This window comes from Monopterus albus, unplaced genomic scaffold (genome assembly GCF_001952655.1).
Source record: "Monopterus albus unplaced genomic scaffold, M_albus_1.0 scaffold134.1, whole genome shotgun sequence".
NCBI lineage: Eukaryota > Metazoa > Chordata > Actinopteri > Synbranchiformes > Synbranchidae > Monopterus > Monopterus albus.
Genome location: NW_018128014.1, coordinates 3,031,207 through 3,054,794, shown reverse-complemented (window position 1 = coordinate 3,054,794; position 23,588 = coordinate 3,031,207). Strand labels below are relative to the sequence as shown.

The following is a 23,588-nucleotide window of genomic DNA, read 5'->3' as shown; positions in this document are numbered from 1 at the left end:
TCCCTTTGTTTGACTGGTGTCACTGATTTGTCAAAGTTTGTAATTACAGCACAACAAAAACAGACGCCAAGCGAGAGAAGGAAAGAATGAGTAGAGGGAAAGTGAGAGAAAGGCTAAAAAGGGAGAAAAGATTGTGGGAAAGGGGAGAAAGAAAGGAGGGAAATGAAGTATTACTGAAAGAAAAGGAAAGAAGAAGCTGGAGGAAGACTCAGATAAGGAAAGAAGGAAGGAAGGAAGAAAGAAGAGAAAAGGTAGTAAAGAAGGTCAAAAGGAATAAAGGAAGGTAAACCAGGAAAAAGGTGACTTGTTGGATTCCTTGGCACTGACTGTTTTCCTGTCTAAAGTCACTTCAAGCTGCGCCTGGAGGATCTGTCACATCAGGTTACAAAATGCACCTGAATGACACACGTTTGCCTTTTGTCTTAGTTAGGGATTATGGAGCTCTGCTTTGGGATGTGGGCAAATACTTTTACCTACAAGTCTCTGGCCACAGCAAACAGTTCATGGACACCAGAGGTTAGAACCAGGTCCCATGCCTGAGAAATGACAAAGAACAGGAGGAAAATCTTTCTGTCCATAAATGTCTATGCCAGATAGTTTGTCACTGTACCCGCTGTGTGGCAGGTGTTCACGTGCACTGCTGGGGTAACCCATACTTTCTCATATGCACCAGAAACTCAAAAAAAGGCCTTTGCTTCCCTCGGGGCTCCGGTCGTTTCATAGATACAGCTCTATATATGGAACAAGCTAATGTGTTTGTGTGTTTACTCTATGAGTCAGAGTTTTGCACAAAAATCAAAAAACTACTGAGACTTTCAAAGGTTGTTTCTGCACATTCTGCCTGAGGAGTAATGAATAAAGAATGTCTTACAGGTTTACACTCCTGACCAGGTCAAAATCAAACACCTGACACAAATCTGAGACACAAACATCAACACGGGTCAAACTTGTCCATGAGGAGCAGCGTAAACAAAATGAGCTACAGCAACATTTGAAGCAAAGAACGTGGAGATAAGACAGCTGAACCTGAGGAGCAAAAGATGTATTTACAGCAACAGTCAGTGTGCACAGCGACCGCTTCACCCAGTTCACTTTTCATTGGCAGAGATGCTGCTCGGCCTAGTGGCTGTTGCTAAGCAACGCGTTGCTTCACGCCAGGTCATTTTTAGACTGTTGGAAAGGTGGTGGGAGAAATTTGGAGACGGCAGCCGAAGATTAAAACCTGGCTGTGATGCAGGATGAATCGGGTGCCGGGCATGAAGGTCATGCACTGCCAAACTTGAACGCTGTTGTACTTGCTTTTGTTGTTGTACATTTTCTCAGTGCCGCTTCTCCTTTTGAAGATTTTTCATGAGACTGATTATTGAACAGAAATCGAGAAGGTGACATTAACTCTCGTCAGATTTCTTATGACAACTCCCATTTATATAAAACAACATAATGCATTACCATTAATAAAGCCATTCATTTCAACACACAAACCCTTTGTAAACAGTGTTTGATCACAAAGTGGTACCACAGACAGTTAAAGCTCCACCTGTGGAGGACAACATGTTCTACCTGTAGAAAAAATATAAACTCACAGAGACACACATTATAGTGCAGTGATAGCAGGGGGTCTAGAGTTACAGGTCGGACGTGTGCTACACACTGCGAGGAGGCAGCTCCACTTTCAGAAGCAGCTCCTGTGAAAATCGTCCTGCTAGACAGATGGAATTAAAAACTGAAAGTTAGTATCAGGCCTTATTGCTGATCTAAACACCAACATACAGTAGGTACAACAAAACTAGTGAAAAGCAGCTCAGCGTTTGACCATGAGACGTCGGCGTTCAGTCTGGACTGCTACACAAAGCTGAATCAGTGGTGACATTACCAAGCGGATGGTCAAGAACGTGGAAGCCGATGAGTCGATCACTGCAGTAAACAGAGGACTAAACACGCTGCTACCTGTACAACTTTACGTTCCTGTTCTTTTGCCGACCAGACACTGAGAATCTGATTTAACCTTGTCTCTAAACAGCCGTGACCCATCTGCACCACAGGGACTTACAAAATCACCCTACTTTATTCACATGGTCTAGATTTTGTCCTCATTACTGCTGAAGGCACCGGCCATGTGTTCTCATCTCTCAAATTCAGCTTCTACAGATTTTCACATACGGGTCAGAGCCCCAACATGGCTCCTTTTAGTCCAAAGCTGTCCCATTTCAGAGGTCAGACTGAAAAATCTCCTCATTATCAACTTCAGTGTACTCCCTTAGTTGTAATACCCAAACCCATGTTTGCAGGTGGCTGAGTAAAACCAGGGAGCCAGCTGAAACGGTGGAAGGATGCTGTGGGTGTAGATGAAGCAACAGTTATTGCCTTGTGCTGGTAAACCTCATTGGAGCTGTAGTTTTTTTTTTGGAAGCTAACAAATGAACACTGATGCTCACTGCTGTCTGAAAATCAACAGTGACTCCAGGATTCCGGTTTATTTTCAGAGGCGAGCCCGAAGCTGACATCTGGACTTTGGCTCTCTGTTTAGAAACACGTATGGCTACTGGGACTCAAAGGAAAACTACATTAGTAGAAGAGCTACGGTCGAGACCAGGTTCACATCTGTCACAGCACTGGTGTCATCATGCTGCCTGTGTATAACCACTCCATCACATCCGTTAGTCGTCACTGATCCAGTTCCGGTTCGAGTCAGCGGAAAGGTGCTGACACTTCTCTGTTGAAATCTACAGTTCCCCTCTTCTTCTTGTTTTAACATTTCACAGAGCCCTGGGTTGTTGGTGGCGTCCTCAGCCCGTCCGCATCCTCAGGGACTGATTTCATAGCATGAAAACAACTTCCTGTCCTGTGTTAATGTTCACGATCACGCCGTCGCACCGGCACCGCAAACAGTGGGACGGTCCTTGATGGTGACGACAGGTCGGGGTCAGAGTTCCTCGAGAGGCGGTCTCTGGCCTTGTTGCCACGGCGATCTGAGGGCACGGCCAATGGGTCTTGGCAAACTTCGTAAGAGCACTTCCTCTTCTGCAGGGCTTCGGCTCGGGCGGCGAGGGAGCGAGCACACACCGTCAGGAGAACAATGAGCGTGCCCAGAAGGAACGACACCATCGGCCAGAGCACACAGTGCAGCAGGACGCTGGTGTCCTGGGAGCGGCGCCACAGCACGTCGTCGGGCCTGAACACAACAGAAGAAGAAACAGCAAAAAAAAACAAAACACAGTTATGTTGTTTTATACCAGTGATGTCCATTTGTGTACTTTGCTTTTGTTTTTGGATCATGGTAAATTTAAACTGCTGCAGGAAAAGGTGGAAACAGGATCAGTGGAAGTTTGTTAAGCTGGGATTCAACAGGAAAGTGGAAGTAAAGGCTGTTCTGTTACATAATACCCCTAAATCTAACAAGCTGCAGTTTGTGACTTCCTGTTTTTGACCAAACTTCCCTTTTAAGGGAAGACTTTTTCCTTTCTTTGCAGCAAGCTCTCTCTTTACACACACACATTTCTGATATTTTTTTAATACTTTTTTGCCTTGTATTTATTGTAGTCTTACACTTTTATACATTTCCTTACTTTGGGTGCTGTGATTTCGCTCATCATTGCTGTTGCTACTGGATACCTGAATTTTAATAAAGTATCTATCAGTCTATAAAACATCTACAGTTCAGTGTGATCACCTAGCAACACCACCGTCAATCTGAAAGCGATATCCTTTACATTATTAATAAAATAATTTGTTTTGAGAAATTAAAACCGGTGAATGACATCTGTTTTGTACTACTGAGACGTTTAACTGCTTGGTCCTTGTTTCTCCTCCAGCTGCTGAGCACAGTGGATGCCAGCACCAGTGACGTGTCGGGGCTCCATAACAAGCCGGACAGGAAGACAAAGGTCACACACCTGATGACTGTATATGCTGCCACATTCTGACACATACACATGTCCAGCATCAAACAGGGACTTACAGAAATGCAATACAACAGTATCCAGGATATTGGACAGTGTTATGTGTCGTTAATTCATCACACAGCATAAAAGCACTAATTTCTGTTTAACTTAACAATTGACATATATCTCAATGTGTCTTGCAGAAGGCTGAGAGTAATAATACAGATTTAATTGTATAGTGCGAGATAACACATTGTATGAGAGAGAGAGAGAGACAACATAATTTCCTGTGATCATCTTTACTTTTCGTACAAAGTGTAGATTTTTCCTCATGTTCAATTAAGTGATCAAACCAACGGTAACTGCAGCAGCTAGCGGGCTCTGTTTAGTTTCTGAAGAACCTTGCTGAGGATATTTTGCATTAGTTTGCATTTCATGTGTGAAAAGCTTGTGTTCATTTCCCATGCATGCAACCGGTGCAGGTTTCTGTTCCTGCAGCAGCAGTTTGTGATCTTCTGCATGAGCGACCATGTTGTCCTTCAGATAGAGGCTGGAAACAGATCTGTCAGATCAAACATCAGACTGGTAAATTAATGTCAAGGGTCTCTTCTCTGGGTCAAAGGCTGCATGCAGCAAATTGCAAAGCGGAAAAGGTTTACTGGCTGCGGCAGCCATCTTTAATCTCCTGTGGTAACAGTGAGCTGTCAGTGAGGCAAATTTCACAGCATCCCGTGTCCCCCTGTTTCTAATTTATCTGTATCACTAATTAAAATAGAGTGCAGTGTAAATGTATGGCTCTCACCTCCTCTGCTGGTTGAAGAAGCAGGTGAAGGACTCGTTGCTGACCTCTTTGGTGAAGTAATCCTCCCACCACAGAACGCTGTCTTTGTTCTTCTGGTTGTCCCTCTCACAGGGAGGGACATAGGAACACTAAAGACCCAGAGAAGACAAGAGAGTGTCATGAAGAGCTCACCTGAAGAAAACTATGTAACATTTGACTAAACAATCATAACTAAGCATCCATTTATTTGTTTGTTGTGGAGTTTTTTGACTGTAACACACATAGTCCTCAACATGTATAAGCAGAGGTAGTCAGAGTCGTGAAATGTTTGTGTATGTAGATGACAACAAGTAAAAGGTAAAAGGACCTTGAGTTCAATAAACGGTCGAGCTCTAAAGCAGGTAATCAAATCGAAATGTCAAAAATACTCATCGCAGCTTTGCAGGACTGAAGATGACGTCTTCACAGCTCATTTGTTCGAGCGGCAGTCCAAACATATTTGGACAGAGGAAAGCAGCAAATCCTAACAGTCGAAGACGCAAACTGTGAATATACAAGCTACAGCCACTGCTTCCAAATATATTCATAAACAAATGAATAAAATCATCACAGCTCCAGGCATCAAAGTCAAAAAAGCCATCACAGCACATCTGGGTCTTTAAATGTTTTAAATCATCTTTTTTCCTTGAGTCAACTTACTGTGATAACTGTACTTTTACTGTAAATAAACAGTAGTTTGAAATAAGAAACGACCCAAATTTAAACCAAATGAGAAACAGTTATGAACATGGACGGATTATGACACAACAGGCCCCTAAGCACAAAGGCCCCCACCTGCCCTGCACTTCTAGGAGCAAGACTCACGGACTGAGCAACAAGTAATCTGTGGCCAGTTTGTGTCTTCTTGTGATGGTTGTGTCCCTGTTGCATTTTCTTTTGTCTTTCGGGGCTTTTTTGTTTATTTTTAGTCATTTTGTGTCTATTTTTAGTAGTTGTTTTGCTAATTTTCTGGCTTTTTGTGGAGATCCCTTCATGTTTCTGTGGTGCAGAGCCCCCTGACCCCTCGGGCCCCTGGACCTGTTCCCGTTCACCTTGTGGTGAACTGTTGATAAAGTGTAAGTTGTGGAGGCGATGTCTGATGCTACACCCTGGGACCTCTTCTCGTCTCCACTGAGCTGTGAAAGTGCGGTTGTTTTGATAATCTCATCTGTCTGATCACATCTCGTCTTCACTCAATTTGTTTCTCTGTCTGATTGCATCTCGTCCAGTTTAGTTCAAACAGAGAGAGCTTCACTCTCACTCTCTCTCTCTCTCTCCGCTCAGCACCATTCATCACCAAGCCAATCACACGCCGCTCGCTTGACTTCATCATAAGTGGGTTACTGTGGTGGATGATTGTGGTTGCCATGACAACAAACTGGGGTTACAATTATGTGTGTGTGTTTTAGTCCTTAGTAAACGGTCTGAATGTGATCGATACAGAGTGTGTGTATTGACATGTGGTGCGATTAAAGAACGCTGCTGTTTACAGAATGAAAACTGCAGGTTTCCGCAAATCGACACTCATTGTCATTCTTCTCTCAGGTGCTGCTGTTATTTCACTGTTTTGACATTCAAAGCATGGACTCGCAGGTGCATTCAGAGGACAGATTCAGTTTGTCAGTCCCTGCACTGCTAAAACGGCACAAATTAATTCACCAGCATGTTTCTGACAGATGCTTCAGGTACATTAGAGCTGCAAGAATTTGGCAATAAACCGATTAGTTGGTCAACAGAAAATTAAATGGCAACTATTGTTTCATTTTTAAAGTTAAAATGTCAAATATGAGCTGTTTCTAGTTTGAGACATGAACGACTGATGCTGCTTTTATTGCACATGATAGTAAACAATACGTAGTTTGGCTTGTGCACAGTAACACAAAATCACCAATCATCATTTGAAGAAACTCTCGCTTCAGCCTAGTGGCAAAGTTTTTTAAACAACTAGTTTAATTTAGCTTAAGAATAGAATAATGTTCTCAGCCCATAAACAGACATTTCATCCTTTAGTTTATCAGTAAAATTAAGATTGTGCAAAAAGATTTTACTGAAATAGTTAACTGATTACCAAATACCAATTATTGATCAACAGTAGTTGATTAATTGTTTCCGCTGTTATTCAGACTTCTTTCAAAGTTTGCTTGAGCACCTGTCACACAAAGCAAAGACACAACACACACACACACAAACAATTAACTGTGAGTGTCACAGCATCAATCATATCCTGACAGGCTGAAAACACAAACAGGGTCTGCTGCGATGGGACCCGTCAAGAGAGAAACTCTTTGAGTGATCGGTAATGAAGAAGTGAACTTTACGTCTGAACCTTCGCTTACAGGAAAAACACATCTCCACAGCTTCTTCAAGCATGTACTGCTAGAAGCCTGATGACAGCGACAGGTCATGTAGATTCCTCATGAGCCGCTGTGTCAACATGGCGGCCATATTGGTACAGGGAAGCCTGTAGGTCCAGCCACAAATAAAGGCATCATCGTTTTCCAGGTGTTTGCTCTGTTACAAGTGTCAGGAATGTATTTATGATACAGCATACCTGCTCACATTAAAACTTTAGATTTCATAAAATACTTGTACACAGAAAGTGGGCTTAACTAACAAGACAGTTGCTGAAATGCTTCTCTTGGGCTTAGCTTGTTGTAGCTGTAACAATATATTTGCAGATAATTTTGTATAGAAGCTCATCAGGCTTTTCCTCTTGTTCAGTACCACCTCCGCCGTCCCTACCAGAATGTGTGAGGTTTCTGGCAAGAATAAATTCAGAGCCAAAAATGTATAGATACGAACAGTTCAGTAAACATCGAGAGCGTCTGCTCAGAGCACAGCAGTGTTTCTGTCACACTGTCTGGTTATGAATTTAAATAGATTATCAGAATGCGTTTGCATCTTCAGTGACCTGCTGTTGCCTGTCTGTCTGACTCCGCACACTGCTAAACGGATTAACATGAGGCCGTGTCTACCGGTCTGCCTGTCTCTGTCTGAGGGTGGACAAACAGGACTGTGATGAATCAGCAGCTCAGTCTGTTCGTGTCTGAGAAGGTTCAGCTGAAACCACCAATCGGTGCCAGGCTGCAAAAAATACTTTTCTCCAAACAACGAAGCAGTTAGCTGTTGACTCATCAAAATGCACATTTTCTGCTCTGCTGCAGTTGAGGTTTGGTTTGATAGCTGGTTTCATTAAGGATTCAAGTTGAAAAAGTACCAGGATTCATTAAAGCTCCTCTACCTAACATCACTTTAGCCTAAAGACTCGAAACGAACTGACCATGCAAATTGTCAGTTGTCCAGGTCGTAGTACACTCATAAAACGTAGAAAAAAAATCATCTGGATGTAGTTTTAGGTAGAAGACGTTTCACCTCTCATCCAAGAGGCTTCATCAGTTCTGTACGACTGGTGGTGAGTAGGAGGTATTTATCCCCCTGGGTGGGGTTTCAATCCTCTACCTAAAACTGTCCAGATGATTTTTTTCATCAAAACAAAATGACAAAATAAGTCCCTCCTAAGCGCTCTCTGCTCCTCCCATCACAACCTGCTTCCTGCACTGGCTGTATATAATAGATGGACAAAACCTATTGGTTTTCTGGACAGTGGTTCTGAGACTCTGGCCGTGGCCACACTGGCAACGCTTTACTCCACCTGCTAGGTCTAATCCAAAAATGGCCAAAGAGGTGGAGCATGAGTGGAGCTGGCTAGACAGCTAGCAGCCAGCTACCCATGGTGGGACCCTCCTGCCTGTCACTCAGAACATTGGCAAGCTTGATTAAATAGTTAACTTTTAGTCTCAGTTTAGATAGGTAGGACTTTATTGATCCCACATTGGAAATTCCTGTGTTCCAGCAGCAACAGAGAGCAGCAACAAAACACCATAAGAACAAACACCACACACATATCTTGAGAAACATATTCCAAAGTACCTAAAACCAAACAGAATATATATAATTTAAATGGGCAATTCACCCTCCGTACAGTTGTCATAGAAGGAGAAGTTAGCTACAGAGACCAAAGGCGTTTTTTGTACCAGGCTGTAAATGTGTTTATTTCTGTTGTACAGTTGGGCATTTTAACACGGGTGCCTATGGGGACTGACTCCATTTTGGAGCGAGCCTCAAGTGGCCACTCAAGGAACTGCAGGTTTTGGCAGCCTCTGAGTTTGCCTCTTGGTTTCCCGAAGCTATGATGTGAACTACAGATGCCTGGATGAGACAAACTGTATAAAATGCAGCCTCTAGGCTGAAGCTAAGGGTTAGCTGACTAATGAGTCCTGGCTTTACAGCAGGGGCACACTGTCAAGTGATGAGGTCAACAGTTTAGTGATTTGTGATCCATAGTTTCTATGTATGGCTCACGCTGTTTGTAGATGACACATTTACTGGGTCATGTTTGTTTTGATGTGGTCAGACTTTTAGCCTCCCAGAGCTCCTCCACAGCTGTTTGACATGACTACTGGAAAAACCCTTCTTCTAACCTTGGCTAGGCGACAGGTGGGGCTGATTTACAGACCGTACTTTGACAACACAGGGTGGAGAAGCTGCAATAACAACAGGAGGCTGTAGGCAGCAGAGGGTCATAGAGGAGCCAGAATGTTCCTTTACAGGCACTGATGGTTAGTGAGGTCCTGGAGCTCCAGAAGCTCTGCCTCATTATAGTTAATTAGCTTAAGTTAACAGGAGACACACATGTAAATGTCGCTGTCATTCCTCAGAGATTACATTAAGTACCTTTCCGCCTGAACAAACAAGTGCTTTTATAAATGAAGATCTCTGCCGCTGACCTTTTCAGCCTATTTGTTGTGTGTTTGTTGCTGTATTTATACCCTAATCAGGTCAATATGTCCTCATAGAGACAGAAAAATCAGAAGAAAACCCTCCACTGAACTTATCATTTAGCAAGACACTTCTTGTTCATTGTTAATACACAATAATGGTAAAGGTTAGAGGTAATACAAAGCCTGTGTGTGACAGAGACACTCAGCCATCTAAACAGTGGTGCCCCCTGGTTTCCTGCAGCTCTAATCATTTACATATATAATGTAATTAAGTCATAAACAAAGGAATTACTGGTCAGTGTAACTGACTGAAACCACCCACCTGCCTTCATCTCCTCTTTTCCTTTCTCCCACTCTACTTTCATACCCTGTTCATGTTCTTCATTCACTTAACCATTTCACCATCTCACAGCTCGAAACCCATGATTTAGCCTCATTTGCTGTTTATGTGACAAAAAGGTCTAATTAATCTTCTTTACAGGGGAATAAATGAGATCTCCTCTGCTGCTTGTCACAAAATCACTAGGAGCTGACATGGGCATTGATCAGTTGCTATGGCTCCTGAATATGTCTGGTTTTTAAATCTCTTAATCTAGAGGCAAGGCCCTTACAACTGAAGTCTTCACACAAATAATGATCATAGGGTCAACTTATCGATTAATTAATTAACTAGCTGTTGCAGCTGTTCCTTTAGGTTGTTTATAAAATATTACTTATTTTTGAAATGCTATCATTATCATTATTTGGGAGGATGGTAGTAGTAGTATGCCTTAAAGAATAAATATTGGGTATGCACTGTAAATATCTGCACTGAAAGCAGGAAGTTCCTTCACTTTCTGTGCACTGCGAGGTCAAGAAGCATTCTGGGAAATGTAGGAGCAGCCCATCTGCTGTGAATGTCGACAATGGAGACTTAGGAATTTGGCAGAAAGCAAACTGCAGCACATTTTCATCAGGATGTGGTAAACTGACTTAACCTGCAGCTCATGACATCACACTACAGACCTGTTTTATCTCTGTGTGACAGTTTTGGAGATTTAAACCTTAAAATATCAACAATTTGTCAAATGTTAGAGTCAGACTGCCTGTGCAATACAACTGGCTAGCATTGCAGCTGTAAGACTATGCCAGGTAATCCCCATCATGAAGCTACTAACATTGTCACAGCACCGTGTGTGTCCAGAGATTTCTGCTTTTTCCTTAAGCCAAAGCAGCTTTACTTTGTTGTTAAAATTTCAGTGAGGGATTTCAGCTTTTCTGAATGCTCCAACAGAGGAGCACTGATGCTGCTCTGGAGACACGGCGCTAACAAGGCTCTGCTGGGCAGTGTGTGGTAGGTATTTACTTTTGTCACACAGCTGTTGCTGTACGTGTGTGTGTGTGTGTGTGTGTGTGTGTGTGTTTTTTTTTTTGGAAAGAGAAATACACACACACACACACACACACACACACACACACACAGGGCCGGCCCCATTAGGAATCAGCCTTGACCCTGTGTGGAAACCTGCAGTTTTTTCTCTGCTCCTTTCCAAAGTTCATTTTTGTTTGTACAAAAATGAAATGAACTCCCAACCCCAATAAAGAGAGGTGCTTCAGTTTGTGTGTGCACATTAGTGCACCTTTGTATTACTTACATTATGGGGACCAAAACCTGTTAGCACACTCACATTGTGGGGACTTGGCCATCAAGGAAATCACAGAATTTTAGGGGGCAACATGGTTTAAGGTTAGGTGTTAGTTAAGTAGTGGTTAAGGATAGGATAAGTCTGCAGGAAATGAATGCAAATCAATGTAAAGTCCCCACAAGAAATGAAAACACAGCGTGTGTGTCCACAGTAACGTTTGGGGAGGTTATCAAACTGACCTATTGACATGGCTCAGATCCAATCAGTCCTAAAGAAACAGCGTGTTGTTCATCGAACGTCTATCAGATGGAATCCGGTTATGGAATCACGACTGTCTACAATCCCAGCTCGCTTTATGCTGCAGCGTGTTTGTGTGTTTATTTATTTATGTGGGACATTAATTGACAGTGACATTTTAACATCATAAGTGTGAATGTGTCTACAGACAATTCAGGCTGCGTCCGCATCTCAGGCCTCAACGCTCAGATCTGAACTTGTTGTGTTGCTACTTGCCATCTGTGTACCCAGCTCTGGTGTGAACACCGCTGAGCTCCTGATCTGCCACACGTGCACAGATGTAACTGAAATGTGAGCCACGTGCACACAGGAATAACAACCAGGTCGTGCAGGTGGCTCAGATCAGGTCTGAGGACATCTGGTTTGTTCACACTGCTGTGCACATCAGGTCTGAAACTTCAGCTGGGAAGTGGACAGAGCTTTGTTGTTTAGCTTTGTTCTGCCAAAATAAAAGTCTATTAACCAGAATTATCCTTCAGTGCTAGCACACACACAGACAGTTGGTCTGTGGAACAGTCATGCTGCTGATGATCTTAATGTCATGTCACTCATCTGGGCCACAGGCGGCTCCATTAACTAATCGCCCCCTATAGATACAACACCAATTAAGTCCAAGTCTCCCTCTCTGGTCTACGGGCACAGTGGCCATTATAGACACAACTGCAATTAACTCTGCACGTCTGTTACTCTCATTAGTCAGTCCAGTAAAAGGGCAGAGCTCATTTCTTAAAGGAAAATGATGTGTTCATAAGCTGGTTCTTTCACTGTGTCCATTATCCCCAGGAGGTATGATTTACACTAACAACAGGAATGTAGGCAGCAGAGGGTCATGGATGGGGGTGTGTAGCTGAGAGACACCACGTACCTGTCCCACTGTCACCAGGGTTATTAGGAAGCGTGGGAAATCTGAGTTAATGCACCTTTAATTGTACCACTAGGAATTATCCTGGTATTTAACAGACACATACTCCTTCTGGATACTACAGCCCCAAAGATACACCAGTGTTGTGCTGTTGCCAACATGTTAATACCAGTTTCATTCTTGAAAATATGAGCTGTGATGGGGTGGAGTATTAAAGTATGTCTGTTTGAAGCATGACTCTACCTCTCATTAGTGAAAAATAAAAGGTCACGGTGTGAGACAGTGCGACATCCACCCTAACATCCAGCCTCCCTCTCTCCATTAGACTTTAAAGGATTTCTGAATGAAGCGTGACTCGTCGGTCTTTCTCTCTCCCCATCCCTGTTGTGGTTGCCACGACAACTAGGCGGCATCGATGACGCGCTGTCTCTTCCCTCTAAATTTACTTTGTTGCCGTAGAAATGATGCAGACGTGTTCTAAAGAAGAAGAAGAAGAAGTCTCTTGTGTCAGGCGCAATCATCACACTATTTGCTGGACAAAGTACTGAGATCCTTTACTGAAGTAAAAGTACTAATTCCATAGTGTAAAAATACTGTTAAATGTAAGACTCTTGCATTCAAAATCTTACTTAACCCTTGTGTTCTGTTAAGAATCTTAAAGCAAAACAAAACTGAAAAACAATTTGAATATGTCACTTCAGGCAGTAACGGCTGCATGTTCAGTCATTATTTCCTGACATTTCTTAATGTCAGGAAACCACTATTTTTTTTCCTTTGTTTACAGCTTCACAGTTCTCATAATACAACCATGCCCAGAGTTTTCTGTGTTAATTACATAACACAGAAATAAACAGAACAGTTTTACAGTAAAACCCTCCAGATTAAGGACAAAGGACCCGACGCACAGCAGCTGATATTTAACTTTAGGCGAGTGAATTTTGATCAAATTCGTGATTAGTAAAACTATGTAGACCCATGTGAAATAAGATCATTTTCCCGGCTGGTGATCCGGCCTCGACGGAGCACTGTGAGACTGAAGAGGATGAAAACAACCTGTTGACACTGGATTTTCCCTTCACAGGAGCTAAAACAAACGCTGAAGAAAAGTACACAAAAGTATGATGTGTCCATATACTTTTGGCCACAATAGGAGTGTAAACTGAGAGGACACATGGTGTCAGCTGGGACATGTTTACTGTCAGCTGTTTGTTAACAGTCCTTCACTCACACTGTGCATCTTAATAGTGTGTTGTGTCTGGATCTATTTATTTTTTCTCTGGACTCCAAGCAGCTGGGACACAAAAACTCTGACGCTCATTGGATAAAGAAACCAACATTTTATTCTCTCTCTCTCTCTCTCTCTCTCTCTGTCTTTTCATGTTCTGTGGTGGGTTACGGTCCAGGGGCAGAGGGGGGGAGGTAATGGACATATCTTATACCTATATCTAACAGTATCTTATCTATATATCCAATATACTGTATCAAAATATATATCTTATCTATATATGTAGTATATCTATATATTGCTGACGTACAACATCAACGGAAACAGATTCTCCATCCTCCATCTTAGAGCCTTGTCTCAGTGTTAAATGTTACTATTTTAGTTTATAGTGTGGTTGTTTGTCGTTTTCACTTTTGTCTCTATGTCGAGGCAGAAAACATCAGGCAAGACTGTATTATTCCATCATAGAAAAACTGTAGGGCTGCAGCCAATAAACATTCTCTCCAGGTTGTCTTTGATAATCAATTGACTGTTTCATTTATAAAATGTCAGAGAATAATGAGAAAAGGCCAGTATTATTCCCCGAAGGCCAGGTCAAGACCAACAGTGAAAAACATAAAGATGGTGGGTTTACCATCATAGAAAACTGGAGCCCTGGTTGGTTTCTGGGTGTCGGATAAAATACCGACATTAACGTGAAAAATGGGATTGAACAAATGTTCCCCCTCATTGGAGGTTAATCTGTCCCACGCACCTTGAACTGGCCACTCGACTCTTGAAACCCTATAAATCTTTTAAAAAGTGTGGGGTGCGTCAGACTTTTAAACACTGTTGATGTGTTGATGTTGTTATTTGTTGGACTGATAAAGTAGTTCATCAAATAAACAAGACAAGAGGAAGTTATCCTACCTTGGGGGTACATTGCTAGCCTAGTCACACCAAATACGTTTGCCAAAATTACCCATTTATACCAGTTTGTAACCAGGTGAAACAAAATACAAAAAAATCTATAGCTCCTAGTGAATCTGCTGAATCAAATGTATTCACATACATGCGTAATTTTGTATTTGAGTGATGGATTTGGAAGCAGTTTGTCATTGGTTCAGGAATATTTTGTATTGATCAGTAATTCCTGTTATCTGTGACTCTGAATTACAACCAGGTTGACATGAATGTGTTCTGGGGTCACCAGAGTCAGGCTGTACTCTACGGTGACATGGCAAGATTATAATGCTGCATGGATGAAATGTTTTTAAGGGGTTGGGCCAGTTAGCACCAAATCTGGAACAGCCAAAAGGCTTAAATCGTTCAGATCTCACTTTACCAACTGTGGTAATTCCTTAGCCGACTGTAGCTAACTTGTAGTGGACCTAGAGGCCCAGTGGAAGAGAGCGACAGATGACTCTGCACCCTGATCTCAGCTCTCGGTTTGGGAGCTAATGGTAGCTAGCTGTCAGCAGATAACACAGACTGTTATACAGATAACACGTATAGCTCTACAATGGACAATGAACGTGATCCCACAAAATGGCACATTTACCCAAAATTCAACACAGTGTAACAACAACTTCACATTCTCTATGGGACAGACGTGAGGTCACTGACCTTTCACCACCAAAATCTAACCAGCTCATCCCTGAGTCCAAGTGGACACTAGAGCCAAATTTGAAGAACTTTCCTCAAGGTGTTCCTGAGATATGGAATTCATAAGAACAGGCTGGATGATCCAAAAACATAACAGAAGTGTGTGTCTGTTGGCCCTGTGTGTGTCAGTGTCGGAGTGCAATCGGCTCCTAACGGTACCTTGGGGTTGAGGACCAGCTGCTGCTCGTTGAAGTGCAGCAGAGCCACAGAGTTTGACTCCGAGTTGTTGACAAAGATCTGCAGACAGGGATAGAGCGACGTCCCCTTACAGTCCGCACCACATGTGAACACACACTCGAACATCTCCTCTGGATGCAGCATTGAAACCACCTGGAGGGAGAGGACAAGAGTGGATGCTGAACTTCAAACTGCTTTAAACCAGTATTAACTTTAGTCATTTTCACCATCAGCTACACTGATACAGTGGAGCGGTGGACTGACTGACATGCTGCCAACAAAACCACTTCTCAACATACAAGTCAGTGTCTCAGTTGGTGCACATTAATTTGGTCTGGAGTTTACTGCTCATAAATATGTGTGGACACTGCAACTTTGGACGAACATGTGAGTGAAAATGGCCTGAAAGATTCCGATGTAAATGAAGAATGATGGCTGCATTTCTCATCCTGCTGATTAGCTGCAGGCATGACAATAAATATCAATACACAGCAAACCATCCTACGCAGATTAGATAAAAGTCCACCCTTCCCTCATCACTCAGGAGGTCGGGGAGCAGCACTGACATCCACACACTGTGATTTATGTTGTATTAAGCCAAAGATTAGCGAATGACAAAGTGGACTCACTGCCACATGGCTTCAGATGGGATGATTTAAAAAGAAAAGGCTTCCGCTCTCTATCATGCACAAACTTGATTTCAGGCTGATGCAATAAGCTCACAGCCAAATAAATCCAGCTGGTCAGAATCCATCATCCACAGGAAACAGGAGTGCAGGCTGTGGCCGCCTGGAAGTTATGTCAGGAACAATCCCAGTGGTTTTAAAATACTGTGCAAACAGGAAGTAAACAAGCTGAAAATCCACTTTGGCCTGACAACAAAAAAGATTCTAATTGCTGATTAGATCAATGAAAGGAGTTCTCCAGGTGGACGAGATACAACTTCCCACAATATGTTGAACTTTTGGTCAAAACTAAAGGTCATTCATGTTTTTGTTGTGCCATCTTTTGGTGCCTTCGTCTTCTGCAGTGGTTTAAATGTCACCAACAGGAAATCGGGTGCCACCATTCTAGTATTCAGTTCGCTGGGAACTTTTGGACTGGCAGTGTAGCTCCATTAGCAGCTTTTCTTGACAAACTGTGTTTTGTTTTGCCATTTTAAAATTTTAATTTATGTTACATTTAGACAGACCTACCTACTGGTAAGAGATCATGTGATTTATTTATAAAAATCAGAGCATGCATCTAAATCTGGATTCGGGTGCCAGATATTTGCAAATATGAAGTTGCTTGGGAGAATAATTTTGTAATATGAAAATGTAATTTGTAGGAAACCAGGTCGATCAGCGACAGACAGTGAGGGCTATCCCATCCGATTCTATCAGTTTGATAAATCAATTTATCGTTCTGTTAATAAAATGCGAGAGAATCGTACCAATGTTTCAAATTCTCACAGCCCAGACACAAACATATTCAGTTTTTGACAAAGAAAAGAATCAATTGCTCATATTAAAGAAGTTAGAAATACTGAGGGAAATACTTGGATTAAAATTGATTATAGACTATGATGATGATTTGATTATCATGGTAGTTGCTAAATGATCAATCGACTAATCGTTGCAGCTAATGACTACCGTACTATAACTGGGCTGACAGCTCAGAGTCAGAGATCAGCTCTGGTGGCGACGAGCAGATCTGGGCACAGCCCCCCCCGACAAAACTGATCTGATTGATTAGTGAAGGCTTCGCTCTTTCCAAGTGGCTGGAGGAGGTCAGCACAGGTTATCTCAGCCTGAACCTTAGAAATCATGTTGTCACAAGATTCTTCAGCACTTATCAGGTATGTTTAAACGTACCAGTAAGGACATTTCCCAGTACGCATATACAGATGCACATATTAAATGATCACAGTCATGCTGAGAACACTGTTACACCTTATGTGTGTGAGGGAGGTCTTTTCCAAACAGTCTGCGTTTAAGTCAAGGCTTCCTACAAATAATTAAAGGACACTAGTTTGCAAAACAAACAATAGCACTACATTATCACAGAGTCCTGTCTCCGTGTTGCCAGTATTATACTGGGCTACAACTGATTATTATTTTATTATAAATGAATCTGTCATTTTTTTAAATTGCTTGAGTAATCATTTAGTCTGTAAAATGACAGAAAGCGCCCCAGAGCTGCTCTGAGGTCTTCGCTTGTTTGTCCAACCAAGCCCCCACAGTATTCAGTTTGCAAGAAGCTAGAATAAAAAATATTTAGCAGTTTTGCCTGATAAATGAATAAACCATCAAAGTGGATTGTGATTATGTTGATTGTTTCCGCATGAATCACTAGTACTGTTATTAAAATGTCCCTAATAAAACAATGGAAGCTGATTCTGAAAATCCAGTAGGTAGATGTAGTACCTCATAAATTAAAGCCAGGTACATGTAATACAACACTACTACTGCTGCTACTTAGATGGCATACTAGTCTTAACATTGATTCAGACAGTTTTTAATATTTCTGTATTAGTATTATTACTGCTGCTAACAGTCCACGTACTACTACTGATAAGCCGGTATCACCAATACTAATTTTGATACTTCTGCTACTACTACTACTACTACTACTACTACTACTCACAACAGTACCTGTACATGTAATAAAACCCATAGTAATTTTGGCACCAATATTACAACTTACACTAATGAAATAAACTATTTGTAGTACCACAAGCAGGAATACACCACTGTGATACCACTGAGAATAATAAATTACTGGGTTCCTGTTTTCATTTCCACTGGTAATACTTTACTTTGTCCCTTATTTAGCATTTAATAAACACACTAAGTGCAGAGTAAACAGATATAAGGACATTTAAAGCATTGATTCGTGTACAGCATGTATCTAGTTCACGATGAAGACCGATTTTTATTATGACAAGCCATACAACATTTTATTCATCTGCCTGTTTACAGACTGTACTGGGCTACAACATCTGTCCACAGTCTACAGACATTTAGATCTGCGTACCACTACATAAGCTATAGCAAACCAGTTACTCCATTAATCATAGTACTACCACTGCTACTACAGCCCGTCGGAGCGCCGCGGCTCGGAGCTGTAGCCGGGCTCACCGTGCAGTTGGCCGGCTTGCTCTGGAGGGTCTGCAGGGTCGGACTGAGCCAGCAGAATCCCAGGATGAAGAGGCTGAGGATCCCGGAGGCGATCAAGAACAACCCCAGCCGGATGCTCTTGTCCTCGGCCTCGGAGTACTCGTACGACACCCGGATCTTCGCCATGGCAGCCCCGCGGAGACCTCCGCCGGCATGGAGAGGAGGAGGAGGAGGAGAAGGCTGGATGAGGAGGCAGAGAGAGATGGAGGCGCAGCGGTTCGCCTCCTCGTTCAGAAACTGCTGAGTTCAAACAGCAGCTGCTTTCTGTCCGTTTCATCTCCCTCCGGCTTCATTTATCCCCCCTCCCTCTCTACTTCAGACTCTACTGCCTGTGTTTATCCTCCGGCGGCCTCGTCCTTCGGTTTGTGTCGTTCAACCCCGGAACGCTGAATATTAAAGAGTCGCTTCAGACAAATTATATTCACACGCTCCGGGGCCGAAAGTCTGTGGACAGACCTTCTTTCTTGTTATCTCAGATCCTTCGTGTTTAATAGCCTGCAAAAGATCAAATTAAACACATTTGCTTTCTATCTGAAGTCAGGATTTTGGCAAATGACACTGTTAACTGTCTGATTTTTTGTTTTAAGAATAAGGCTTTTACTAACGTTTTTATGCAGCTGTCTCTCTGTGGGAAGATCTAACGGGGCCCCTGCACCAGAGCCTCTGTATGAAGGGACAGGATTTCTTGTCAGAAAGTCAAACAACTACAAACACACAAAGTGATTACAAAAACTAGCAAACTAACTATAAAGAGATGGAAAATGACCAAAAGTAGCTGCAAAGAGCTGTGAGATGGCCGCAACCAAATGTAGAAAAAATAAATATAGATGCACAATGAATAAAAGGAGACAAAACTACCACAAAGGGTTCTTCAGTCTAGGGGCTTTACTTCTATAGAGGAGGGTGCAAGCCTTTTAAATGTTTATGCCCAGTAGGTGTTGAGATATTTCACTGAAAAGCACAAATGTGACCCTACAGGAAGAGTCAGGGGATTGTGAAAATGAGGACTCGTCTGCTGTGTCCCAGTTTAGGGGACACATCCTTCAAAGGCTGCTTGTGAGGACCGACAGCATCACAACAAGGCTGTGGAAGGCTCCTTCAAATATGGCCGAGAAATGCTTCCTTCTTTCCTCAGGCAAGGAAGGTTCCAACTGGTGGATCCTTCATTCCCAAGATTCTTTGCGCACCGACAGAAAGCAGAGCAGCTGTGAATGTTGCTAGGTGACAGGAGCTGCATGGCGCGTGGTTCCAGTAGGGTCTGGCCTTCGAGGTCTACAACGCCTCATAGGCCACACCCTCCCTTGAAGGTTGCAGCCCCCTGGATTGAGACAAATGCATCCCCTGGGGACCATGAATGTCTGCACAAAAAATGTTAATCAAATTAACGGATGTTGAAATATTTCAGTTGTGACCAAAGCGGCGAGCGGCAAACATCATCTACAGAGCTGCTGTGGTTCCAACTTGGAAGCACAACAGATAAAAAGATGCTGAGCTTCAATGTTCCTTCTTGAAAAGAAACAGCAGCGGAAAAAAAAACAAGTTCAAGATATTAATTTTGTTGCTCAGTCTTTAAAATCTCTAACTTTTTAGCATGGACAAGAAGTTTTTTGTGCTTGATTTGTGCTGGTTACATAAAAGCAAACGTGGTGTCCTGAGAAACAGAGCATGTCTCTGAGAGTGATGTGCTCTGCTCCGGCTAAGAGGCTTATCTCATCGTACATGTAGCAGTGAGAGAACAACAAGCAGCCGCTGGCGAAATCACACACAGATCTGGACTGAATCATCAGGCCACCGGGGCGACTGAGCACCACCGAGCACAGAGAAAGAGAGGGAGATGAAACCATAGAAACATGGCAGAGAGCCACAGGCTGCAGTGCATGGCCAAAAGTATGTAGACAGAAACATATCCACAGACAGGTGACAGCTGCAAGCACGACCCAACACACAATCTCAGTGAGGTGCTGGGCCACCACGTTCCACCAGAACAGTTCAGTTTTGGGTGGTGGAGGTGCTAACATGTAGCTCCAACATCTGCCAGAGCTGCTCAGCTGGGCTTTTAGAGAAAAGTATAAGCATCAGCCTTTAAGCAATGACATCCTTCAGTCTGTATCTCGGCCTGTTGCATCAATGTGAAGCTGACAGGCCTCAGCATTATGCGCTGGTAATGAGGGAGGCATGTGGCAGGATTATCATGAACTCTGCAGATCAAAAGATTTCAAATAATAGCAGACATCAGCGTGAAGAACACGGGCCATGTGTCTGCAGAGAGCTCACACACAGACACTAAGCATCTGTTTGAACGATTCTGACTGTTCTTACATCCCAGATTAAAACCACCAAATTGAGACTGCATGTAAGAGCAAATAAAAGTGAGGAGATCTGAGAAACTTGTCTGGTTAATTAGAAATAAATGTGAAAGATGGAACAAATGGAAAGGCAGGCTGTGTGACAGTTGGTAACCTCAGAGGACAGGATTAGAGCTTTCAGAAACTACAGCAAATAAAAATGAAGAGAAAGGACATCGTCTGCATCAAACAAACATCCAGATGACGGGATTAGGCTGCAAAGTATTTGCTCCTGCTGTCCCGTTAGACTCAGAAGTGGGGCTGGTACAAAGATCTGCTGCTGAGGCAGCATTTGGCTGAAAATCCCACTACCAACAGTGAAGGACAGCCTGGTAATGTCCCTCATTACAAGATGATCGCTGCCTCCGACAGCACTGTGATGGAAACATGGAGCAGTGTGATGCTGTAGCCCTGCTCAGCACCACAGCTACAGTAACATGTTACTGTCTGCAAACATCAACAGCAGTGGATACCAAACCCAAAACTACAGGCTGCTTTCTTACCAAGCACATCCTGTTAACATGTGAAATACCTCATGCACACTGCCAGCACCTGCTGGAGTTTGAAACAAACATTCACATTTTTACAGTGCATCACTTCTAACATCTAATAAATGCACTCCTCTGACATCTGAAGAGCTTCTCTGCTGCTTCCTTTTCCATAATAATATCAGCGTATTCAGGTCTTCCGTAGCTACATGGTGCCCTCCTCTGGACAAAATAAAACACTGTTTAAAACTGTAATGGTGTTTGAAAAACCCAAAGGTCCACTAGTATCAGCTTCCTAAAGGTGAGCATTTTCTGCCTTTGTCTGCTTCTAAGTTTCATGGATTTGGGTTTTGGACTTGTTGGTTGAAATAAACAACTTGAAGTGACAAACCTTTTAAAAACTATTTCCTGACACTTTTTAGAAACAGCCCTAAAGGTTTCCCCACCATTCACCATTTATGCATCTCTTTTAAAGCAGAAACAGAGGTTTATACTGTAGGTGGGGTAAAGAAGGTGGGCACCTTCTTTCTGTGCAGAGGCAGAAGTGACAGAGAAAGATGAAATGGATGCAGCTGTAAAGGCTGCATCAGCCTAAGTTGATTTACAGGACTAACAACTCTTCAAGTGACATATTTCTTAATTTAGCATGGGAAAACAGAAATTGCTCTTTGCAACTTCTGTCACTACCAAATATTGCTTTAACGAGGAAGAGATTTCACTTAGAATTGAATTTTTTACTTAGAGCTGATCAAATGTAAACATCTGCAGATGTTCTCAGTCTAGTGTGAACAGAACTGTTTTCAGATTTTGGGCAAAACAAACACTAAATATTTTAACTTGCGCTCTGGGAAATCATGAAGGGAATGTTTTGCTACTTTCAGACATTACATAAATCAAACAATTAATTGGAAAAGCTAAAAAAAAAGATTAGTTGCAACCCTGATTTTAGTTTGGGCAAAGTAATGCCACAAAGGCAAAAGGCCAACATAAAAACCAATATCAGACTAAGTAAATAGTTTAGACAAATGGTAACTCAGTCAGGTGAAATGACCCATTAGTCTTCCAACAGACATTTTTACAAACATTTGACAAAATGTTTGCTACTTACTTGTATGTAGCAGCGCACATACCAGGTGACATGCTCTTGAGACAACAGGCAAAAAGAAGAAAACAAGAATATTCATCGGATCTCCAGGAACCTGAAAAACACTTGTTCCACATTAACACAAACCCACACATAAAAACATCCCAGGCTCATTCTTCAGTTTCATTACCAGAATATTTATTTTATTCTTTTTTCTATTAAAACACTAGCTGCCACATTTAATAAAACAGCCAATGGCCAAGTGCCTCAGTCCTCCAATCAAATCTTCTACATCAGGTCACATGGGGTCTGGGGGCGTGTCCTTGGCTTTGCTGCTGCAGTGTGAAGAGCTGGCTCCTGTAGTCATGGCAACTGATGTTGCAGTTGTCACAGGCAGTAGTTGTTGCTGCTAAAAGGTGATTGGTCAGTGGAGTTGGGCATGGTCCCCTGTGAGCCTCTCCATGGTGGTTTCCGTGGTAACATGAAGTCTTATATTGCATCATTTACTGGTGGCCACCAGAAGAGGGAGGAACAAATTTCTCTTTTTTATTTTCCCTTTTTTCTTAAAAAAAAAACTGCCTTGTATTTATGTATATATATATACATATACATATACACACAAATACACATACATATATATATCTACATAACTGCACATTGGTGCCTCCTGGAGGAAATTTAAAAATAATGAAAAGCAAATTAAAATAAATAATTCCCAGCCTTGTAATAAATATTTTTGGTTGATTTTGGTGTCAAACACCTTTATGGGAAACCCTGACCTTTGGGAAATACACTTATTCACTTTCTTAGAGTTAGATTTGAAAAATGGTGCTATAATCAAGTCTTATGCTAAATATGAAGCAACCATAAGCTTTTGTTTAGCTTAGCTTAGCATAAAGACTGGAAACGGGGGAAACAGATAGCCTGGGTAGGTAACAAGATCTAGTTACCAGCATCACTGAAGTTCACCAATCAACATTATCTCATCTGTGCAAATACTGATGTATAAAAATGATAACTTGCTGTTTCAGGAATTACGTACCAGACTATGTCTTGGTCAGGCGACGTGACTTCTTTGAGTCGCTATCAAAAAAATATTCAGTTATATAATCCGCTGTACAGCAATAATTTGTATTATACTTTGTACTTTGGTTTTTGTACACATTAAACAGAAGGAGAAACACTGTCACATTTACAA

At 42.3% G+C, this 23,588-nt stretch overlaps 1 protein-coding gene across 2 annotated transcripts; it reads right to left on the bottom strand.

The window, feature by feature from the left end:
• Window positions 1-224: 224 nt before the first annotated feature.
• LOC109967705 (calcium-activated potassium channel subunit beta-4) lies at window positions 225-23,582 on the bottom strand. 2 transcript variants are annotated; one of them, XM_020613463.1, is made up of 6 exons: window positions 22,415-23,582; window positions 19,079-19,136; window positions 18,435-18,968; window positions 15,295-15,465; window positions 4,684-4,811; window positions 225-3,172 (listed from the first exon to the last, which is right to left on the bottom strand). In XM_020613463.1, exons 3-6 carry the CDS (start codon window positions 18,597-18,599, stop codon window positions 2,848-2,850), a joined length of 789 nt encoding a protein of 262 aa, XP_020469119.1. In that variant the 5' UTR covers window positions 18,600-18,968; window positions 19,079-19,136; window positions 22,415-23,582; the 3' UTR covers window positions 225-2,847. The 2 variants fall into 2 exon arrangements, with proteins under 2 accessions (XP_020469119.1, XP_020469120.1); XM_020613464.1 differs by lacking the exons at window positions 19,079-19,136; window positions 22,415-23,582 and having other exon boundaries at window positions 18,435-18,996.
• Window positions 23,583-23,588: the final 6 nt, after the last annotated feature.